The sequence below is a fragment of the Coregonus lavaretus genome (genome assembly GCF_964263955.1).
Source record: "Coregonus lavaretus genome assembly, chromosome: 29".
Lineage (NCBI taxonomy): Eukaryota > Metazoa > Chordata > Actinopteri > Salmoniformes > Salmonidae > Coregonus > Coregonus lavaretus.
The window spans coordinates 21,662,512-21,686,062 of record NC_140016.1 but is presented as its reverse complement, the minus strand read 5'-3'; the positions used below and the strand labels follow the sequence as shown (position 1 = coordinate 21,686,062).

Genomic DNA, 23,551 nt, shown 5'->3' with positions numbered 1-23,551 from the left:
AGTTTTTCTCATCTGCAGTTTTTAGTGTTGACTAGTCATGAAACCAGCGTTTAGTGTTTGAGGAGGTGTCAGTAGTTGATGGGGGTCTCCACTAAGAAAAAGGATACAGTTCCTGGAGAAAAAGAGGCTAGTGATAAACTGTTCTGCTGATGGACCCAGAGTCACTGTGTGTGTGTGTGTGTGTGTGTGTGTGTGTGTGTGTGTGTGTGTGTGTGTGTGTGTGTGTGTGTGTGTGTGTGTGTGTGTGTGTGTGTGTGTGTGTGTGTGTGTGTGATAGGAGTGGGGTGTCTGGTTGACTGTTGAGTCTGCCTCAGCTACTCTCTTTCTGGCTGATTGTGAATCAGCCTACATCACAGGAGGCCGGTGGCACCTTAATTGGAGAGGACGGGCCTCGTGGTAATGGCTGGGGCTGAATGAGTGGAATAGTGTCAAATACATCCAACACGTGGTTTCCATGGTTTCCATGTGTTTGATGCAATTCATTTACTCCGTTCCAGCCATTGTTATGAGCCGTCCTCCCCTCAGCCAGCCTCCTCTGACCTACATGTATACGTTATTACAGTTATAAGGAATATGCTTAGCAACAGAGATGCTCATTAGCTGTTGCCATGGACTAAAGTCAGCCCTTTATGTTGTCTTCCAGTTTAATATGTGACTGACCTGCTCGATTCGGTCTTATGTAGCAATATTTGAAATTGTGTTTTTTACAATGGATAAAGGTAGAGAGACAGAGCTAGAAAATGTTATATCATACACTACAGTTGAGGAACAATGGGAAAAGTAATTATTCTTTGAATGTTGATAAACTTGTAACCCACTTTTGAGAAAATGTCCCTTGAATGTTTTGGTACACCTACTGGAGAGCTCTTCTTTGTCTACACCCAATTCAGCATTGTTCACACCCTCTTAAGACCCACCCTTCTCTTTAAGGATTCACGTGAGGCCATGTGCTAAACAGTGAGTAGGGTAGTGTACAACCAAATATTTCAAGACTAAAGGCTGGTTTATACTACGTGTATCAACATGTCTGTATACAGTTGTCACAGTGACATCATGAACATTCTATTGTCGTCCGATATCAAACTTGTCGTTATGAAAAAGTAGGAAACACAAAAACTACAGGCTGCATGACATCAGCAGCCTGGTGGTCCCAAAATAGCATAACTGGTGTATTTTAACATCAATAATCCCATCCGTTTAAAAACGAATTTAGTATAGCAAACCAGGGCAACGGAAGCAACTTTCTAAACAATGTTTTGGTTAGTTTCTAGCTTGTTAGCTAGCTAACTGGCTAGTCAGTTCAAATAATTGACCATATAATTTATATAATTTGTATTCATAAAAGTGTATTTGTCACATGCACAGGATACAAAAGGTTTAAATGGTACAGTGAAATGGTTGCTTGCATAGTGGAGTCTTTTGTTTAGACATGTAGCTAGCTAGCTAAACAATGAGCCATAATCCCAACTCATAACGTTACTACCCTGCATGAATCTACAGGTAGCTCAATGCTAACCAACTAGCTAGGTTCAATGTTAGCTAGCTAGCTAACATTAGGCTATAACTAGCAATGCAACTGACTCTGATATATGAATAATATTACTACACAGATCTTACATGTAACGTTAGCTAGCGAGCCAGTAAGCTAACGTTAGCTAGCTAGCAAATAGTACGCTTTAACTTGCAATGAAAATGACTTTCTGACTAAATTAAAAATTATAATACATGAAATTTACACCATGTTCCCAGAAGAGGCATTTCTGCCCAAAAATGCATTTTGAAAATAAAATAATATTTACATTCAAATGCATTTCCTGTGAAGTAGTGATGTGCAACATACGCCTAGTTTCCTGAAACGAATCACATATGTGGTTGTCTCACCTAGCTATCTTAAGATGGATGCTCTAACTGTAAGTTGATCTGTATAAGAGTGTCTGCTAAATGGCTAAATGGCTAAAATGTAAATGTAATGACAATAATGACAATCAGTAAGCCAATGGGTAATTGAAGGGAAAACCACCATAACTAACCTCCCCTTGGGGTCAAAGGCGAAAGCTCAGCGGGTTTTCTGTGATGTGGTGTGTGTGTGTGTACCCTTGTTCAGAGTCAAGGTAAATACTGAAGTAAAGGACTAATTAAAATAAAATGTATGCACACGTAGAACTTTGCATGGAGAATGTAAGTCGCTTTGGATCAATTGTATTATTGCTCACCTTTGAATTGTACTTGTGACCCTGTCACTATTTCTGTACGGAGGTGGCAGGTAGGCTAGTGGTGAAGAGGCATTGGGCCAGTAACCGAAAGGTCACTGTTTGAATCCCCGACCCGGCAAGGTGGAAAAAATCTGCCTTCTGCCCTTGAGCAAGGCAGTTAATCCCTGATAACAACTGGGTGTGGATGTTGATTAAGGCAGCCCCCCGCACCTTTCTGATTCAGAGGGGTTGGGTTAAATGCAGAAGACAAATTTCAGTTGAATGTTGTTCAGTTGTGCAACTGACTAGGTATCTCCTGATTTATTCTCCCTGTTATTTTAAAAGGATAGAAAAGTCTATCTGCCTCCCTATTTCCTCACTGAAATTAATTGGTCCCCATAGGTTTGTGCCTATTCATGCTTTGTGCGTGTGTGTGTGTGTTTGTGTGTTTGTGCCAATATGTGTACCTTGTGTGGTATATTTTTGTTACGCACACATGTGTACTTGCCTGTGTGTGTGCGTGCCTATATGTGTGTGTGTTCCGTGAGTGTGTGCACCTATACTGTGTGCGTGTGTGTTCAGCGTTCATGCGTATCGAGCACCATGCTCTGCGAAGGGAGGGTCAACTGGTGTTGAGAAGGATGAGAGTTGTTCTCATTGACACAGACCATGGAGCAGTGTTGACAGTTCTATATATACTCCATTCATGTTTTACTTTGAATAACTAACCAGAGAGAGGAGAGAAGATGAGGACTTCATCACTGAGCCAGTACACCACTGAGAACCTCTGGATGTCAGCCTAAATCATACCACAGAATGAGACTAGATTATAATGACATAGCCCAGACTTAATTTAGACTTAGTTTGTCTGTCTTGTGAGGCTGGCTGTGTGGAGCATGTGGATCAGTAGACCCTCCTGTCCGTATATGTGGACATATTCAGTTAACAGATGGATGAAGGATGGTTAATAATGCATTAATATGGAGGAGAACAGAAATGTGATGTAGTCGTTTCGAGGTCACTTACAATGTGTCTGACCCTTTAGATATGTCCCCATGAACATTAGACAGGCCTATAGCAGTACACTGGATAAATAATGGAGTTGATGCTATCATTTCTTCATAGAATTCATAATATCCACTGTAATAATATCCACAATATCGTCTCTGCATGTGTCATTCCATGAAAACATTCCCGACCACCACACTCTGCTTTGGTGGTCTGGGATCTGCGCATGCCTTTGCATTTGCATGCCTTCCCTTAAAAAGGGCACTGTCTGGTTGGGGTTTGTAGCACCCCAATCTGACCTTAGATCTGCTGCTATTGACCTTGCAGGTTCTTGCCTTCCTGTACTTTCACACCTCTATGCAGTCCTTAGAATGATCTTAGAATTACCTTGCGACCCACAGTAGTACATGATAATGATTAGGTCCGATTTGTCTCTGTATCAGTTTGCCGCGTACTCCTCCTCCCTCTGTTTTTCTCTCCCTCCCTCCCTCACTTGATATTACTTAAGTTGTATTTATTGAAGTTGTTAAGTGAGCTTGATGTTCTATCTCTTTCTCTCTCTCTCTCTGCCCTCCTCTTCCTCCCCTCATTTCTTCATAGAATTCATAATATCCACTGTAATAATATCCACAATATCGTCTCTGCATGTGTCATTCCATGAAAACATTCCCGACCACCACACTCTGCTTTGGTGGTCTGGGATCTGCGCATGCCTTTGCATTTGCATGCCTTCCCTTAAAAAGGGCACTGTCTGGTTGGGGTTTGTAGCACCCCAATCTGACCTTAGATCTGCTGCTATTGACCTTGCAGGTTCTTGCCTTCCTGTACTTTCACACCTCTATGCAGTCCTTAGAATGATCTTAGAATTACCTTGCGACCCACAGTAGTACATGATAATGATTAGGTCCGATTTGTCTCTGTATCAGTTTGCCGCGTACTCCTCCTCCCTCTGTTTTTCTCTCCCTCCCTCCCTCACTTGATATTACTTAAGTTGTATTTATTGAAGTTGTTAAGTGAGCTTGATGTTCTATCTCTTTCTCTCTCTCTCTCTGCCCTCCTCTTCCTCCCCGTTCCGTCTACCCCCCCCCCCCCCCCCCCCCCCCCCCTCTCTCTCTCTCTCTCTTCCTCTGTTGTAGTAGGCTGTGTTGTGTTACATTAATGCTTTAGTGGTAGCTGATGTGATGTTGTTGCTGTATGTTATTTATCCTTTGTTTCGTCCCTCCGTTGTTCTTCTGTCTGTGTTGTGGTGAGCGCTCCCCTAACCTCAATTCATTCTGTTGTGGCACCACCGCAGTCCAGGATGATGCTGCTCCAGGTACCCAGGAGTACATTATGTTGCGGCAGGATTCCATCCATTCATCGGCAGATTTAAGGAGGAAAGGGTCCCCCTTTCGTGCTAAGTGTCACGAAATCTTCTGCTGCCCGCTGAAGCAAGTCATCAACAAAGAGAGCTCAGAGCCCGAAGGTTTGTCCGCACCCACTCCTTGTTTTTTAGCTGATGCTTACTTGTTTGCCTTCTCCCCTCTCTATCTCTCTCTCATATTCTGTCTGAACTGATAGTTCTCCTCCCCTCCTCAAAGTTTCCTTTAATTTACATCACATTTTTGGAAAGCATCTGGCCTGTGCGTGCTCCTACTCATAGTGTGTGTGTGTGTGAGAGATTGTGTGTATCATATGCTTGCCTGTGGAGCACAGCCCACCAAACCCCCTCCAACCATCAGACTCGGCTCACTGTTACCCATAATCCCATGCTCCAGACAAAATAAACGAATAATAAAACCCCCTGAAGGAATGATGCAGCTGCTGTTCACCATACAGTAGTGTTTCTATTCCAGCCTCTTGGCTTCATAGAATAAGAAGCTTGCAGCTCGTCATGCTACAACCCCATGACTCTGCACCTCTACTGTGTAGCACATCCATATTAGGTTGATATTAAGATGATGCCAGTACATTATTGGCATGCTGCCCACCCATTAAGCAACTGTCCGTCTCCCCCCATGTTCCCCTGGCTTTTAGTCTTGCTGGCTTTAGCCCTGTCCATCTCTTTCACCTATCCCCTTCTCCCCCATCTCTCCTCCCGCTCTCTGCCTCTCCTCCTTTCTCTACATGCCTTTCTCCTCCCTCCTTTCTCCTCTTCCGTCCTCCCCCTCTCTCTCTCTACCTGTCTCTTCCCTCTCCCACTCTCCTCTCTCTCTCTACCCCCCTCCCTGGCGCTTGCAGACGCATGATGGTTTGGTTTGTCTGTGTATAGTCATGCTCATTGGGGAGAGGGGTATACACCGTACTGTAATGTTAGGTGTGCTCTAAGCACCTGGATGCTGATACATTGTACATGTATGTTAAGTACTAGAGGTTGATTGTTCCATCTATTGCCTGAGGCTTGTGCATTTTCATCAGTAGAGTACTAAGATTGTAAAGATGAAGGTGCCTTCCTTTTCAGACTTCCAGACAACTTGGTAAGAAAGTTGATTCGCTATGGGTTATAGTACATTTGCACTGTAAGCTGGTTTGTCGTGTTGTCTCAGCTACATGATATTATCAGGTAACAATCACCTGTTGAATCAGTTATGTGGGCTGCTCTTGAACATAGAGCATATTGTACATGTAGAAGTGTGGCTTTATCCAATGCATTGCATCCAATCGATGGTGCATTATAATGTATGTGATTCTGATTTAGTAAATTAGAGAGTAAGAGACACAGCGAGAGAGAGAGAAAGAGAGTGAGAGACACAGCGAGAGAGAGAAAGAGAGTGAGAGACACAGCGAGAGAGAGAAAGAGAGTGAGAGATAGAACGATAGAGAGAGCAACAGATTGAGCTACAGTAGAGGGCGGGGAGAAGGGATGGAGAACTGCAGATCTATTATTCAGTTTGACTCCAACTCCACTGTGACGTGATTGAATTTACAAAGGAAGGAGGGGAGAGAGAATGCTGCCTTATGTAATCTGTTAGCTGGGGTGTCATTAACATTAAGGGACTGATGTGATGTGGTTCCGTAGCCTGTGGCAGTGCTGTGGCCCCTATGTTCAGTACAGAGATCCCTCCCAGGCATTACCCTCTAAGTCTTGTAATGATAGCAGAACCCTTTTGGTGCTATATAGAACCCTTTTTTAAAGGTTCTATAAAGAACCATGCTCTGAAGGTTCTATATAGAATCTGTATGGTGCTACAAAGAACCATTTAAGGGCACTAAGGGTTCTTTGAGTGATTTATCGTTCCACATAGAACCATCACCCTTATCAAAGCACCCTTGAAGAACCCTCTGTTGTAACTCCGTGTGTAGTATTACCAGTGGTACAGAAACAGGGTCTGTCCTTCAGAGAGATGAGAAACTCAATACACAGTAGGATCACTGTTTGCTGTCAGTGAAGACTGAACTTGTATAAAGTCTTAGTGACATCAAAGATCATGTTGTTTTATAACCAAGCTTTAATAAAATATCATGTTTTGTAGCCAGTGGTGGAAAAAAAGTACTTACATCACTTGTCATACTTGAGTAAAAGTAAAGATACCTTAATAGAAAATGACTCAAGTAAAAGTGAAAGTCACCCAGTAAAATACTACTTGAGTAAAAGTCTAAAAGTATTTGGTTTTAAATATACTTAAGTATCAAAAGTAAATGGAATTGCTCAAATGTACTTAAGTATCAAAAGTAAAAGTAAAAGTATAAACCATTTCATATTCCTTATATTAAGCAAACCAAAACACAACTTAAGTAGTACTCTGAAGAATCTTTACTTAAGTTGTAGCAGACAGCAGTGAGCAAGCTGACATTTGCTATCTTGTCTTGCCCAGCTCTTGTTGTACATAAGATGGGGAAATGTGTAATGTACTGTAGATGTGTGGATACAGTACAGTATAGGCGACACTCGGTTGTTCTTTAATCTCTGCTGCAGTCACATCAGTACTCTCTCTGCTGAACTCACATCAGTACTCTCTCTGCTGAACTCACATCAGTTCTCTCTCTGCTGAACTCACATCAGTACTCTCTCTGCTACACTCACATCAGTATTATCTCTAATGCAGTAACATTAGTACCATCTCTGCTGCAGTCACATCATTAGTATCTCTGCTGCAGTCACATCAGTAGTATCTCTGCTGCAGTCACATCAGTAATATCTCTGCTGCACTCACATCAGTTCTCTCTCTGCTGCAGTCACATCAGTACTATATCTGCTGCAGTCACATCAGTACTATCTCTGCTGCAGTCACATCAGTACTATCTCTGCTGCAGTCACATCAGTACTATCTCTGCTGCAGTCACATCAGTACTATCTCTGCTGCAGTCACATCAGTATTCTCTCTGCTGCAGTCACATCAGTACTCTCTCTACTAGTTCCCTAATCCCATGGTGATCCCCATCACAACGCTGCATTACACAGGTAGAAGATATGACCCCCATGACATTAAAATACTTGGTTCACAGAACAACACGTCAATAGCTTGTATCCCCAAGGGCATGAGATCAGAGGGGTATACAGTACCCACAGGGTCAGGCAGGGAGGCAGCCACTCTCCCCTAGCCCCAGGACCCTAGACCCCTCGGCCCCTCGGCCCTCGTCTACACAGCCTGTCTGTCTGTCTCCTTTCTTTTCATTGTTTTTCCTACTGCTCTCTCTCTCTCTCTCTCTCTCTCTCTCTCTCTCTCTCTCTCTCTCCCTCTCTCCCTCTCCCTCTCCCTCTCCCTCTCCCTCTCCCTCTCCCTCTCCCTCTCCCTCTCTCTCTCTCTCTCTCTCTCTCTCTCTCCCTCTCTCTCTCTCTCTCTCTCTCTCTGTCCCCCTCTTTCCCTCCCTTCTGTTTCTTCACTCCAGAAGAAAAGTCGTGCCCAGGGGGATGATCTGTGTACACATCCCATCCATAATTCAGTGGCTTTGTGATGATCCTCCCCAACTCCACACTAAAGCCTCTGAGGTCTCTCTCACACACACAGCACAATACAAACACCACAGACCAAAACCGGGCTCCGCTCTTCTCCCGTTACCTCCTGTTATTTACCGGCTATCCTATAGACTTTGCGGAGCACTTAGCAGGCTGCTCATAGAAGCCTGAAAACGTGGTGAAGCCATGTGATAACTGTCACTGTGACCTATTGCCCTTATCACTGCCATGTTTTCCCATGAATCACCTCTTCCAGTCTTTGTGTTCCTCTGGGTTGAGGTCTTGTGCTGTTTTTCATACCACCTTTCTTTCTTCCTGTGACCAAGGAGGTGAATATTGTGTCTGTATCTGTAGAGTACAGAGCAGTATTTTTTAGGGAGGCAGAATCAATTGTAACACTGTCCAATACTACTTTACATTCAGACATATTCTGTGAATCCCTGTCAGTTACTGTCTTATTGACAAACTAACTTGTCAGGGGAGCACTGAGCTGTGGAGATGGAGACAGAGGCACATCAAGCGCTAACACACTTAGCTTTTTCCTGCACCAGCCCCCACCCAGCCATCTAAATGTAAAATGCATAACTGCCATTCGCCACACTGACGACACACTGTAATTACATATCAGGAGTGTGTGTGTGTGTGTGTCATAACTGTACATCCCAACATGCCCTTCCTAGAGTCCCATTCACCAGCTTCAATGTTGACAAGAGCCAAATACACAGCCCCTGGAAGCGCGAGCACACCACACACACTCTCTTCGATAACACTGAATTTTAACACTCTCTCCCTCTGCGAAAGCAGCTATTTATGTGTGTAACAGTATAAATAGACATAGCATGAATAAATGAAGTTTATGGTAATGTGTGTTTAGGCCCTCCAGGGGAGGCAGGCTGTGCTGTGGTGAAGGCAGCCAGCTAACATTGTCGCAATGTCACATCAACGCTGACTTAATAAGGGGGCTTGGGATATTACATGACCTCCTCAGTTACAAGAGGATGGGGAGGTAGTGTGAGGGTAAGGGTGAGCATGCAGTCTGTACAATGTGTCCCCTGATCATTTGTGTGTGTGTGTGTGTGTGTGTGTATCACCCTTGTGATGTAATCAACCCCCTTCACAGTGTTCACACTGACTCCCAGCACTATGTTACTGTACCAGTCAGGCATGTGGTGTAGTTTGCATGCCTGACTGCTAACTTCTAAGAGTGTGCTAACTCTCTATGTCAGTAACACACATAACACAGAAACACACACAGATTATCTCACACTTCCAAATCATAGATGCAACATTCATTTCCTGCACCTCTAGGCAGCAATCTCCAAGCTAGAAATGATGTATGACAACCGTAACAACATCAACATCAACAACAACAACATCAACAACAAGCACTGAGCACCACTGCAGGGCCCTGGGAGGAAGTAAAGTAGAGTCCTCTCCTCTCCTCTCCTCTCCTCTCCTCTCCTCTCCTCTCCTCTCCTCTCCTCTCCTCTCCTCTCCTCTCCTCTCCTCTCCTCTCCTCTCCTCTCCTCTCCTCTCCTCTCCTCTCCTCTCCTCTCCTCTCCTCTCTTCCCATCACCTCCCCTCTTCTCCTCTCCCCATCTCCCATCCCCTCTTCTCCTTTCCCCCTCTCCTCCCCTCCCCTCCCCTACTCTCCTCTCTTCTCCCCCTCTCCTCCCCTTCCCTTCCCTCCTGACTCTCCTCTCCTCTCCCCCTCTCCTCTCTTCTCCCACTCTCCTCTCCTCCACCAGACAGACTTCTGATGAGTGAAGGAGCAAACTACAGGAACTCTTCACTGAGATATCTTTCCTTTGAGTGACTGATGCTTCACAGACTTACTGAGTTTGTCATTGGGATGGAACGAGATCGAAAGAGAGAGGGACAGAGAAGGATGTCTGGCAGTGACTGAATCTGCTCAGTAGACAGACTGATGTGTCTGTTGGCATTTGTGGATTGATAGGCAAAGCATCCTAATGTCCTTTTTTGTTGCTCATGGATCATTGGGCTTTATTGTGGAACCTGTTCCTGCTCTTGCTCTGCCAGTCCCCCTCCCCTGAGCAGACTTTATGTTCCCTTTCTAACTGATTATTTCAATTGGGTGTGTCAAAGCTGGGCTGGAACAAATACCGGCACAAAACTGTATCTGAGTTAGAGTTGCCCACCCCTGCCCTAGAGAGACCACTGAGGGTTTATTTACTTCCACACGCCAGCATCCCAGAATCCCTGTGGCCCCTTCAGCTCAGCCACCCCTCCACTGATGCAGAACAAGCTCCCATGATCCTCTCTGCTGTCTGACCCAGATCTGTGCCCAAACCTCAGCCTCGCTCCACTAAACCCTGATGAGACGCATTAGAGCCTTAACAAGGTACAGCTATCCTGCCAATTCCTTTTGGGTAGGAACACTGTTCACAATCCTGTTCCACCCTATCAGGTCTAGGGTGTTATGTAAAAAAGTGTTTCCCTACACAAAGTTGCCATTGGTGGAGTTGAGTCACAGTCAGGAGCGTGCACAAGCTTTAAACTCAGACCAGCATTGGACCAGCACTGATCAACACTGACCAGTATAGACCAGTATAGATCAGCATGGACCAGCTTGAAATGTATGCTGGTCTATGCAGTTTTTTTCATCAGGGGAACACTGTATGGCAGCCTTAGAGGCCCAAAAAGCCATCTTCTAATCTCTAATCTTTGCCTTTTAATCTCTATGCCATGATGGTGACACAATGAGTCCACCTGACCTAGTGCATCCCAACCAGCTGTTGCTAGGGAGGGAGGGAGGGAGGGAGGTACAGGCACTGAGTGGTTGGCTCTTTTCCAGCTCTGCACCACCAGCATCCAGTCCTCTAAACCACTATCCGTTGTTCTCTTAGGACACTATACGCTGCCTTCATCCCATGTGTACACGCCCCATGAGAGACAGTTCAAAGCTTTGTGTACGTATCAAACTGTGAGAGATTAAAAATAATAATAATTACAATCCAAAGAACAACTTGTCATTTCATCAGAGCATAGATCTCCAGTACAGTGCTGTGTCAGGCTGCAATTTGAGTCATCTGACAGGCCAGTCCCACTCCAATGTATGGAAAAGCCATTTCACTCTGTCTGCCCTGGCACTGATCAATAACCAGGCTCTCAACAGATCCATTTAAAAGTAATTTGTGGTTTTGTCACTTTTTCCTGTTTTTTATGCTCTCATTTCCTGTCAAACGTTTACGAGAAAACAGTCCCGAGAACTTGAGAGAAATCACTGCTTTTTACGTGTCTCAATCTCTTGCTTTTCCGGATTCATTTTCCGGCTTTTAGTGGATCTGCTGCTGTGCGGAAGTTCTCATAAGAATGGGCAGGCGGTGTGGCATCCAACATTTTTATATGCAGAACATTTCCATATTTTCATATTTACGAGAGCCTTTTCACATTTTCATATTTCAAGTCTTCTGAATGAAGATTAAAGCTAGAATCCTTAGTTGAAACAATAACAAAGAGGACACCCCGCCTCTGTTTTGGTAAACATTTGAGTGATAGGCCTGGAGAAATGTAACCACTCTCAAATTCATAGACAGAACTATGGATGCAAAGACTGGCCATCCATGATCAAAATGATAGTTTTAAGCATGTTTTGAGGTTATACAGTGTTTTACATTTACATTGTTTACAAAGACTGGAGTAAAACAATCTTATATTTTGGGTTGTGTTGGGGTACAACAGTTGAACTAAGTTTGAGGCATTTATAAGTTACATTCTGCTAAAATCAATGAGTATGTATCAAATCAAATCAAATAAAATTTTATTGGCCACATGTGCCGAATACAACAGGTGCAGACATTACAGTGAAATGTTTACTTACAGCCCTTAACCAACAGTGCATTTATTTTAAAGAAAAAAGTAAAATAAAACAACAACAAAAAAGGGTACCGGTGCAGAGTCAATGTGTGGGGGCACCGGCTAGTTGAGGTAGTTGAAGTAATATGTACATGTGGGTAGAGTTAAAGTGACTATGCATAAATAATTAACAGAGTAGCAGCAGCGTAAAAAGATGGGGTGGGGGGGGGCAGTGCAAATAGTCCGGGTAGCCATGATTAGCTGTTCAGGAGTCTTATGGCTTGGGGGTAGAAGCTGTTGAGAAGTCTTTTGGACCTAGACTTGGCGCTCCGGTACCGCTTGCCGTGCGGTAGCAGAGAGAACAGTCTATGACTAGGGTGGCTGGAGTCTTTGACAATTTTGAGGGCCTTCCTCTGACACCGCCTGGTATAGAGGTCCTGGATGGCAGGAAGCTTGGCCATACCAGGCAGTGATGCAACCAGTCAGGATGCTCTCGATGGTGCAGCTGTATAATTTTTTGAGGATCTGAGGACCCATGCAGAATCTTTTCAGTCTCCTGAGGGGGAATAGGCTTTGTCGTGCCCTCTTTATGACTGTGTTTGGACCATGATAGTTCGTTGGTGATGTGGACACCAAGGAACTTGAAGCTCTCAACCTGTTCCACTACAGCCCAGTCGATGAGAATGGGGGCGTGCTCAGTCCTCTTTTTTTTCCTGTAGTCCACAATCATCTCCTTTGTCTTGGTCACATTGAGGGAGAGGTTGTTATCCTGGCACCACACGGCCAGGTCTCTGACCTCCTCCCTATAGGCTGTCTCATCGTTGTCAGTGATCAGGCCTACCACTGTTGTGTCGTCGGCAAATTTAATGATGGTGTTGGAGTCGTGCCTGGCCATGCAGTCATGGGTGAACAGGGAGTATATTATTATTATTATTATATTATGAGTACAGGAGGGGACTGAGCACGCACCCCTGAGGGGCCCCCGTGTTGAGGATCAGTGTGGCAGATGTGTTGTTACCTACCCTTACCACCTGGGGGCGGCCCGTCAGGAAGTCCAGGATCCAGTTGCAGAGGGAGGTGTTTAGTCCCAGGATCCTTAGCTTAGTGATGAGCGTACAATTGGTTAGAGGGCTGTAAAACGGCAGCCATCTTCTCCGGCGCCATTCATATATTATTAATCTATAAGTCCAAAAATGGATGTAGCAACTAAGGGTTCTAGCTTTAAGTGATTGTGATTAACCATGTGCACCCTTCCTCTCCTCTGCCATGTACCCCTGCCCCCTGGACCTCTCTGTAGGCTGGGTAGCCCCTCCACAGTACCTCAGTCGAGCCCCTCCACTGGCAAAGAGAGAGAGACAAACAGAGAGGCAAGCCTGGCTGGCTTTGGCCGGGCTGGGCTGGGGTGGTAGTTAACACCCAGAGACAGTTGGAGCGAGATGGAGGTGAGATGGGGGTTATGTTAGGCCCTCTGTTGCCCTAGCTAGCTGCCTTTCAAGTTAGCTGGGTTTTCTTGAGGGCTTGAACACAGCCTGCAACGCGGTTAGCCATTGTGGCTGGGACAGTGGATTGTTCCAGGCTTGTGGCTGTCTAGACCCCTACTGTTTGTTGTTGTTATTTCCAATCTTCCCAGCAACCATCCCTGTCTGGAACTGTGAGGTGTAACAGCGTAACCTACGTTGCTACCATGACAAAGACCAAAGCCGGCGGGACTACTGTTGAGGACAGTGTTGTCTCTCTATCACAGGTGAAGGATATTTTAAACAAACAAAAATAGTTCTACAAGCAGTTGTTACAACAACAAGAAAATAGTGTTGTGTCCAAATACTGGTGGAGTCAACTAATAAAATAATAGACCTGAAGAACCCCAGAGGGGTTCAGGACCTGAAGAACAGTTTGCAGTTCTCCCAGGGTCAGTTCGATGAGTTTAAACAGGAGAACGGCAAGATGACAGCAATCTGTAAATCATTGAGAGAGGACATCAGTTCTGTGTGTGAATCCATGATAACAATCACAGAAAAATCTCATTATCTCGAGGGACAATCAAGGCGGAACAATATTGTTGTGGACGGAAGTCTGAGGACAAAGTGAGGTAAATTATTTCGAAGAAACTGAAGATGGACCACAGGAAGATTGAGGTGGAGAGTGCTCACAGGACTGGAAAATCCACCACCGGCCCAGGTGACAGGCCCAGGTCGATTATGGTCAAGTTCCTGAGGTTCAAGGACAAGGTAGATGTTCTGGAAAGAGACAAAAACTTGAGAGGAACGTGCATCTTCCTCAACGAGGACTATCCTGAAGCTGTGCCATGAAAGCTGCCAGAGCACGTGGGGACATTGCTTACATCCGCTATGACAGGCTCATTGTCCACCCACCCTCCCAAAATCCTGGAAGGGATGGGAGAGCCAAGCCTATGGGTTTGTCGAGTCAACACCGCAGCACACACACACACTTACACACTCCAACGGATTAATGGACTACTGAATTTATATTTTTTTCTCTTGCTTTGTTTGCTCTTTTCCATGTTATGTCTATCTCTGATAAGCTACCCAGGAAAGGGCAGAAATAAGGTTCATGAAATCAATAACTTTCTAACATCAGATAACATTAATATATTAGCCATTTCTGAAACTCACTTAGATCATTCATTTTATGATACAGCAGCAGCAATTCAAGGATATAACATCTATAGAAAATACAGAAATGCTTATGGGGGAGGTGTTGCTGTATACACTACCGATCAAAAGTTGTAGAACACCTACTCATTCAAGAGTTTTTCTTTATTTTTACTATTTTCTACATTGTAGAATAATAGTGAAGACATCAAAACTATGAAATAACACATATTGAATCATGTAGTAACCAAAAAATGCTGTAACTCTTATGTGGATGATGTAAAAAATATTTGTTGATCTGATGTGATTAATAAGGAGCATCCAGACGTTGCACTTGATGAATTTATGAAATTACTTTTTCCAATTGTTGATAAAAATGCACCTGTTAAGAAACTGACTGTTAGAACTGTTAAGGCTCCATGGATTGATGAGGAATTGAAAAACGGTATGGGGAGATGGGGCAAAAGGAGTGGCTAATAAGTCTGGCTGCACATCTGACTGGCTGACGTAATGCAAATTGAGAAAGTATGTGACTAAACTCAACAAAAAGAAGAAGAAACTGTATTATGAAGCCAAGATCAATGATATAAAGAATGATGGAAAAAAGCTGGAATACTTTAAATGAAATTATGGGCAGGAAGACAAATTAATATCTATCTTTCATCGAATCAGATAGCATATTCATCACATAATCAGTTGACGTTGCCAATTATTTTAATGATTACTTCATTGGCAAAGTGGACAAACTTAGGCAGAAAATGCCAACATCGAACAGTGAGCTATCGTACTCATGCATAAAAAAAACTAATAATGAAAGAAAAGCATTGTCATTTTGTACAATTAGTGTGGGAGAGTTGGAGAAAGTAATGTTATCGATCAATAATTACAAAACTCCTGGCATTGATAACTTAGATGTAAAGCTACTGAGGATGGTAGCTGACTATAGCCACTCCTGTCTGTCATATCTTTTATCTGAGCCTAGAGGAAAGTGTTTGTCCTCAGGCCTGGAGGGAAGCCAAAGTCATTCTGCTACCCAAGAGTGGTAAAGCAGCCTTTACTGGTTCTAACAGATTCAATGGTTGTAAAGATGGGTAGAGGTCTGTCCATAATAAAGAGATGCTCTGCTTTTTTGACACTACACTCCACAAAACAAGTCCTGCAGGCTCTAGTTTGATCTTATCTTGATTATTGGTTATTGGTTACTACATGATAACACGTATGGAATCATGTAGTAACCAAAAAAGTGTTAAACAAATCAAATTATAGTTTATATTTGAGATTCTTCGAAGTAGCCACCTTTTGCCTTGATGACAGCTTTGCACACTCTTGGCATTCTCTCAACCAGCTTCATGAATGCATTTCAATTAACAGGTGTGCCTTCTTAATGTGTTTGAGCCAATCAGTTGTGTTGTGACAAGGTAGGGGTGGTATACAGAAGATAGCCCTATTTGGTAAAAGACCAAGTCCATATTATTTCAAGAACAGCTCAAATAAGCAAAGAGAAATGACAGTCCATCATTACTTTAAGACATGAAGGTCAGTGAATCTGGAATATTTCAAGAATTTTTTAAGTTTCTTCATGTGCAGGCGCAAAAATCATCAAGCGCTATGATGAAACTGGCTCTCATGAGGACCACCACTGGAATGGAAGACCCAGAGTTACCTCTGCTGCAGAGGATACGTTCATTAGAGTTAACTAATTTGTTTTTCAACGGGACAATAACCCAAAACACACCTCCAGGCTATTTGACCAGGAAGGAGAGTGATGGATTGCTGCATCAGATGACCTGGCCTCCACAATCACCCAACATCAACCCAATTGAGATGGTTTGGGATGAGTTGTACCGCAGAGTGAAGGAAAAGCAGCCAACAAGTGCTCAGCATATGTGGGAACTCATTCAAGACTGTTAGAAAATCATTCCTCATAAAGCTGGTTGAGAGAATGCCAAGAGTGTGCAAAGCTGTCATTTTATTTTATACTTTTTTTATTTAACCTTTATTTAACCAGGTAAGCCAGTTGAGAACAAGTTCTCATTTACAACTGCGACCTGGCCAAGATAAAGCAAAGCAGTGCGATAAAAAAAACAACAACACAGAGTTACACATGGGATAAACAAAACATAAAGTCAAAAATACAACAGAAAATCTATATACAGTGTGTGCAAATGTAGCAAGTTATAGAGGTAAGGCAATAAATAGGCCATAGTGCAAAATAATTACAATTTAGTATTAACAATGGAATGATAGATGTGCAAGAGATTATGTGCAAATAGAGATACTGGGGTGCAAATGAGCAAAATAAATAACAAAATGGGGATGAAGTAGTTGGGTGGGCTAATTTCAGATGGGCTGTGTACAGGTGCAGTGGTCGGTAAGCTGCTCTGACAACTGATGCTTAAAGTTAGTGAGGGAGATAAGAGTCTCCAGCTTCAGAGATTTTTGCAGTTTGTTCCAGTCATTGGCAGCAGAGAACTGGAAGGAATGGCGGCCAAAGGATGTGTTGGCTTTGGGGATGACCAGTGAGATATACCTGCTGGAGCGCATACTACGGGTGGGTGTTGCTATGGTGACCAGTGAGCTAAGATAAGGCGGGATTTGCCTAGCAGTGATTTATAGATGACCTGGAGCCAGTGGGTTTGGCGACAAATATGTAGTGAGGACCAGCCAACAAGAGCGTACAGGTCACAGTGGTGGGTAGAATATGGGGCTTTGGTGACAAAACGGATGGCACTGTGATAGACTACATCCAATTTGCTGAGTAGAGTGTTGGAGGCTATTTTGTAAATGACATCGCCGAAGTCAAGTATCGGTAGGATAGTCAGTTTATCGAGGGCATGTTTGGCAGCATGAGTGAAGGAGGCTTTGTTGCGAAATAGGAAGCCGATTCTAGATTTAACTTTGGATTGGAGATGCTTAATGTGAGTCTGGAAGGATAGTTTACAGTCTAACCAGACACCTAGGTATTTGTAGTTGTCCACATACTCTAGGTCAGACCCGCCGAGAGTAGTGATTCTAGTTGGGTGGGCGGGTGCCAGCAGCGTTCAATTGAAAAGAATGCATTTAGTTTTACTAGTGTTTAAGAGCAGTTGGAGGCTACGGAAGGAGTTTTGTATGGCATTGAAGCTCGTTTGGAGGGCCAGATGTATACAAAATGGTGTCGTCTGCGTAGAGGTGGATCTGAGAGTCACCAGCAGCAAGAGTGACATCATTGATATCCACAGAGAAAAGAGTCGGCCTGAGAATTGAACCCTGTGGCACCCCCATAGAGACTGCCATAGGTCCAGACAACAGGCCCTCCGATTTGACACATTGAACTCTATCTGAGAAGTAGTTGGTGAACCAGGCGAGGCAGTTTTTTGAGAAACCAAGGCTATTTAGTCTGCCAATAAGAAAGCGGTGGTTGACAGAGTCGAAAGCCTTGGCCAGGTCGATGAAGACGGCTGCACAGTACTGTCTATTATCGATCGCGGTTATAATATCGTTTAGGACCTTGAGCGTGGCTGAGGTGCACCCATGACCAGCTCGGAAACCGGATTGATTGCTTCTGTGGACAGGTGTCTTTTATACACGTAACGAGCTGAGATTAGGAGCACACTCTTAAAGGGAGTGCTCCCTTTCTCAGCTTGTTACCTGCATAAAAGACACCTGTCCACAGAAGCAATCAATCAATCAGATTCCAAAATCTCCACCATGGCCAAGACCGAAGAGATCTCCAAGGATGTCAGGGACAAGATTGTAGACCTACACAAGGCTGGAATGGGCTACAAGACCATCGCCAAGCAGCTTGGTGTGAAGGTGACAACAGTTGGTGCGATTATTCGCAAATGGAAGAAACACAAAATAACTGTCAATCTCCCTCGGCCTGGGGCTCCATGCAAGATCTCACCTCGTGGAGTTGCAATGATCATGAGAACGGTGAGGAATCAGCCCAGAACTACACTGGAGGATCTTGTCAATGATCTCAAGGCAGCTGGGACCATAGTCAGCAAGAAAACAATTGGTAACACACTACGCCGTGAAGGACTGAAATCCTGCAGCGCCTGCAAGGTCCCCCTGCTCAAGAAAGCACATATACAGGGCCGTCTGAAGTTTGCCAATGAACATCTGAATGATTCAGAGGAGAACTGGGTGAAAGTGTTGTGGTCAGATGAGACCAAAATCGAGCTCTTTGGCATCAACTCAACTCGCCGTGTTTGGAGTAGGAGGAATGCTGCCTATGACCCCAAGAACACCATCCCTACTGTCAAACATGGAGGTGGAAACATTATGCTTTGGGGGTGTTTTTCTGCTAAGGGGACAGGACAACTTCACCGCATCAAAGGGACGATGGACGGGGCCACGTACTGTCAAATCTTGGGTGAGAACCTCCTTCCCTCAGCCAGGGCATTGAAAATGGGTCGTGGGTGGGTATTCCAGCATGACAATGACCCAAAACACACGGCCAAGGCAACAAAGGAGTGGCTCAAGAAGAAGCACTTTAAGGTCCTAGAGTGGCCTAGCCAGTCTCCAGACCTTAATCCCATAGAAAATCTGTGAAGGGAGCTGAATGTTCGAGTTGCCAAACGTCAGCCTCAAAACCTTAATGACTTGGAGAAGATCTGCAAAGAAGAGTGGGACATTTCCCTCCTGAGATGTGTGCAAACTTGGTGGCCAACTACAAGAAACGTCTGACCTCTGATTGCCAACAAGGGTTTTGCCACCAAGTACTAAGTCATGTTTTGCTTATTTCCCTCATTAAAATGCAAATCAATTCATAACATTTTTGACATGCGTATTTCTGGATTTTGTTGTTGTTATTCTGTCTCTCACTGTTCAAATAAACCTACCATTAAAATGATAGACTGATCATGTCTTTGTCAGTGGGCAAACTTACAAAATCAGCAGGGGATCAAATACTTTTTTCCCTCACTGTACTGAAATGTACGTGTAACTGATAGATGCTCATACACACTACATGTTAATGTTTTTACATTTATGTATTTTTTGGGTCTGTAATGTCTTTTTCGTTTCGTGTCGGACCCCAGTAAGACTAGCTGTCGCCATGGGTATCGTAATAAATCACATCAAAATATCTAGGAGCCGTAGCTTATTTTTCTGGGGCTGAAGGTTAGCAGCAGTGGCAGGGCCTCGGCAGCGCTATAGACAAGTTTTATTTTAATTTTTTTTATGGGGTAATGCACAGTGTTAACAATGACATCATCCTTCACCTGTCAAACCTTTGCTACCTCAGCCCTCCTCTAAAGCCAGCAGAAGTCCCCCTCCCCTTTCCTCTACTCCCCCCTGCCCCGCAGTCCTGCGAAGGTGTGCCGTGCCACTCCATTAAGTGCTGCAGGTGTTTGTCAAATTATGTAAAGTAACTAGATTGGCTCGGTTGGGACGTGCCCTGTTTTCCTCAGTAACCTCCGGCAGACTGCTCGCTGTTCTGTTCTGTTTCACAGCCTTGTTCCGCTCTGCACACGCACACACACCCGCAGACACACACACAGCTTCTTCCACACTCCCCCATCAGCATGCAGGGCACAGGAGGGCCCTGCGAGTCTTCATCGGAGACCCAAATAAAATGTTGTGCTGAGGCAACCCGGTCCGACAAGGGGCGGTGTGATGAATAAGCAGTGTGGGGGTGGTGTGATGCATTGCAGCGTGTGGGACTGAGCTGAAGTGTACTGTAGCTTGGCTGACAGGTGCCAGTGAGGGATGGCAGTGCAGCACAGGACATTATATAGCACACTACCCCATCCACAGCCATGCCACCTCCACCCACACACCTCAGCACCTACCCACAGCCTCCTCCACCCACACACTCCAGCCACTACCCACAGCCTAGCCCCCCTCCACCCACACACCCCAGCTCCTACCCACAGCCTAGCCCCCTCCACCCACACACCCCAGCACCTACCCACAGCCTAGCCCCCTCCACCCACACAACCCAGCTACCCACAGCCTAGCCCCCTCCACCCACACACCCCAGCTACCCACAGCCTACACCCCTCCACCCACACACCCCAGCTACCCACAGCCTATACCCATCCACCCACACACCCCAGCTACCCACAGCCTAGCCCCCTCCACCCACACACACCAGCTACCCACAACCTTACCCCTTCCACCGCACACCCCATCTACCCACAGCCTAGCCCCCTCCACCCGCACACCCCAGCTACCCACAGCCTAGCCCCCCCCCACCCGCACACCCCAGCTACCCACAGCCTAGCCCCCTCCACCTGCACACCCCAGCTACCCACAGCCTAGCCCCCTCCACCCACACACCCCAACTACCCACAGCCTAGCCCCCTCCACCCACACACCCCAGCTACCCACAGCCTAGCCCCCTCCAGCCACAAACATCACGTTAGGGGGGAAACAAACAAGACGTACAGTACAGTGAGTTCTCTACCCATTGTGCATTGGGGTTGTTGTAGCTGGCAGAGTAACAGAGTTACTGTCAGAGCCTGTCTGTTGTGGTTGATCTGTGTTGTTTCTTTCTTTGTGTTTGTGACGTACTGCTGACGAGCTAAACACCTTATTCGTCTGCTTCAAGGAAAACAACATTGAGCCGCCAACGCCAGCCCCCGACTCTTACGAGGACTGTGTGCTCTCGTTCTCCGTGGCCGACGTGAGTAAGTCATTTAAGCGTGTTAGCCTTCGCAAGGCTGCTGGCCCAGACAGCACACAAGCTGCGTTCTCAGAGCATGTGCAGACCAGCTGGCTAGAGTGTTTATGGACATATTCAATCTCTCCCTATCCCAGTCTGTTGTTCCCACTTGCTTCAAGATGTCCTCTATTGTTTCTGTACCCAAGAAAGTGAAGGTAACTGAACTAAATGACTATCGCCCGGTAGTATGGAACACCGTTTGGGTCTTTGCGTGTCAAAAAAGATATACGTCAAATAACACTATAAGCTTGTTGACCAATCAGGACCTGGATATGACTGCATGTTACATAACAATTGAACACGTTCATTACTTTTTAAAGTAGTTATTACACATTGATTACACTATCACTCGTATTTCATATGTCACAGCGATTCACCGATACGTATGCTATGATGCCGGTAAAGTTTTGTCTCGCGCACCTGCCGCTGTCGCGTCTGCGCAGACACAGTTCCCCAAGCTCTGGGACAGTGCTGGTCAGAAAAGAAACTAGCTAGTTGATGGATGCAAACAATGTTCTTCCCCAAAAACATGGCAAACGACATAATCTGTTTCAGTAGCTATAGTTAGCTAGCTAACTAGCTAGCTAGGTGTCATCATCTAAAATACCCCTAATTTATAAGACAGTTCGTATTTGATTACTGGTGGTCGGATCCACCTACAGTGGGGAAAAAAAGTATTTAGTCAGCCACCAATTGTGCAAGTTCTCCCACTTAAAAAGATGAGAGAGACCTGTAATTTTCATCATAGGTACACGTCAACTATGACAGACAAAATGAGGAAAAAAAATCCAGAAAATCACATTGTAGGATTTTTAATGAATTTATTTGCAAATTATGGTGGAAAATAAGTATTTGGTCAATAACAAAAGTTTCTCAATACTTTGTTATATACCCTTTGTTGGCAATGACACAGGTCAAACGTTTTCTGTAAGTCTTCACAAGGTTTTCACACACTGTTGCTGGTATTTTGGCCCATTCCTCCATGCAGATCTCCTCTAGAGCAGTGCTGTTTTGGGGCTGTCGCTGGGCAACACAGACTTTCAACTCCCTCCAAAGATTTTCTATGGGGTTGAGATCTGGAGACTGGCTAGGCCACTCCAGGACCTTGAAATGCTTCTTACGAAGCCACTCCTTCGTTGCCCGGGCGGTGTGTTTGGGATCATTGTCATGCTGAAAGACCCAGCCACGTTTCATCTTCAATGCCCTTGCTGATGGAAGGAGGTTTTCACTCAAAATCTCACGATACATGGCCCCATTCATTCTTTCCTTTACACGGATCAGTCGTCCTGGTCCCTTTGCAGAAAAACAGCCCCAAAGCATGATGTTTCCACCCCCATGCTTCACAGTAGGTATGGTGTTCTTTGGATGCAACTCAGCATTCTTTGTCCTCCAAACACGACGAGTTGAGTTTTTACCAAAAAGTTATATTTTGGTTTCATCTGACCATATGACATTCTCCCAATCCTCTTCTGGATCATCCAAAGGCACTCTAGCAAACTTCAGACGGGCCTGGACATGTACTGGCTTAAGCAGGGGGACTGCAGGATTTGAGTCCCTGGCGGCGTAGTGTGTTACTGATGGTAGGCTTTGTTACTTTGGTCCCAGCTCTCTGCAGGTCATTCACTAGGTCCCCCCATGTGGTTCTGGGATTTTTGCTCACCGTTCTTGTGATCATTTTGACCCCACGGGGTGAGCTCTTGCGTGGAGCCCCAGATCGAGGGAGATTATCAGTGGTCTTGTATGTCTTCCATTTCCTAATAATTGCTCCCACAGTTGATTTCTTCAAACCAAGCTGCTTACCTATTGCAGATTCAGTCTTCCCAGCCTGGTGCAGGTCTACAATTTTGTTTCTGGTGTCCTTTGACAGCTCTTTGGTCTTGGCCATAGTGGAGTTTGGAGTGTGACTGTTTGAGGTTGTGGACAGGTGTCTTTTATACGGATAACAAGTGCAAACAGGTGCCATTAATACAGGTAACGAGTGGAGGACAGAGGTGCCTCTTAAAGAATAAGTTACAGGTCTGTGAGAGCCAGAAATCTTGCTTGTTTGTAGGTGACCAAATACTTATTTTCCACCATAATTTGCAAATAAATTCATTAAAAATCCTACAATGTGATTTTCTGGATTTTTTTTTCTCAATTTGTCTGTCATAGTTGACATGTACCTATGATGAAAATTACAGGCCTCTCTCATCTTTTTAAGTGGGAGAACTTGCACAATTGGTGGCTGACTAAATACATTTTTCCCCACTGTATGTGAAGCTAGCCACAACAGTGGAATTTGCAGTTGCCTTATAAATAATATGTATATATGTTTATGTTCCAGTCTCTGACATTGCTCGTTCTGATATTTCTTTATTTCTTTATTTTTCTGGATTATGTGTGAATTGTTTTTTAT

At 44.7% G+C, this 23,551-nt stretch overlaps 1 protein-coding gene across 1 annotated transcript in view; it reads left to right on the top strand.

Annotated features, from left to right (window-relative positions):
- Nucleotides 1-23,551, top strand: part of LOC311105349 (fibroblast growth factor 13) — a 175,126-nt gene that overhangs the window by 83,039 nt on the left and 68,536 nt on the right. The window contains exon 5 of the mRNA XM_084147473.1: nt 4,495-4,665. Coding sequence (XP_084003599.1) covers nt 4,495-4,665 — 171 coding nt within the window. The remainder of the gene's footprint in view (nt 1-4,494; nt 4,666-23,551) is intronic.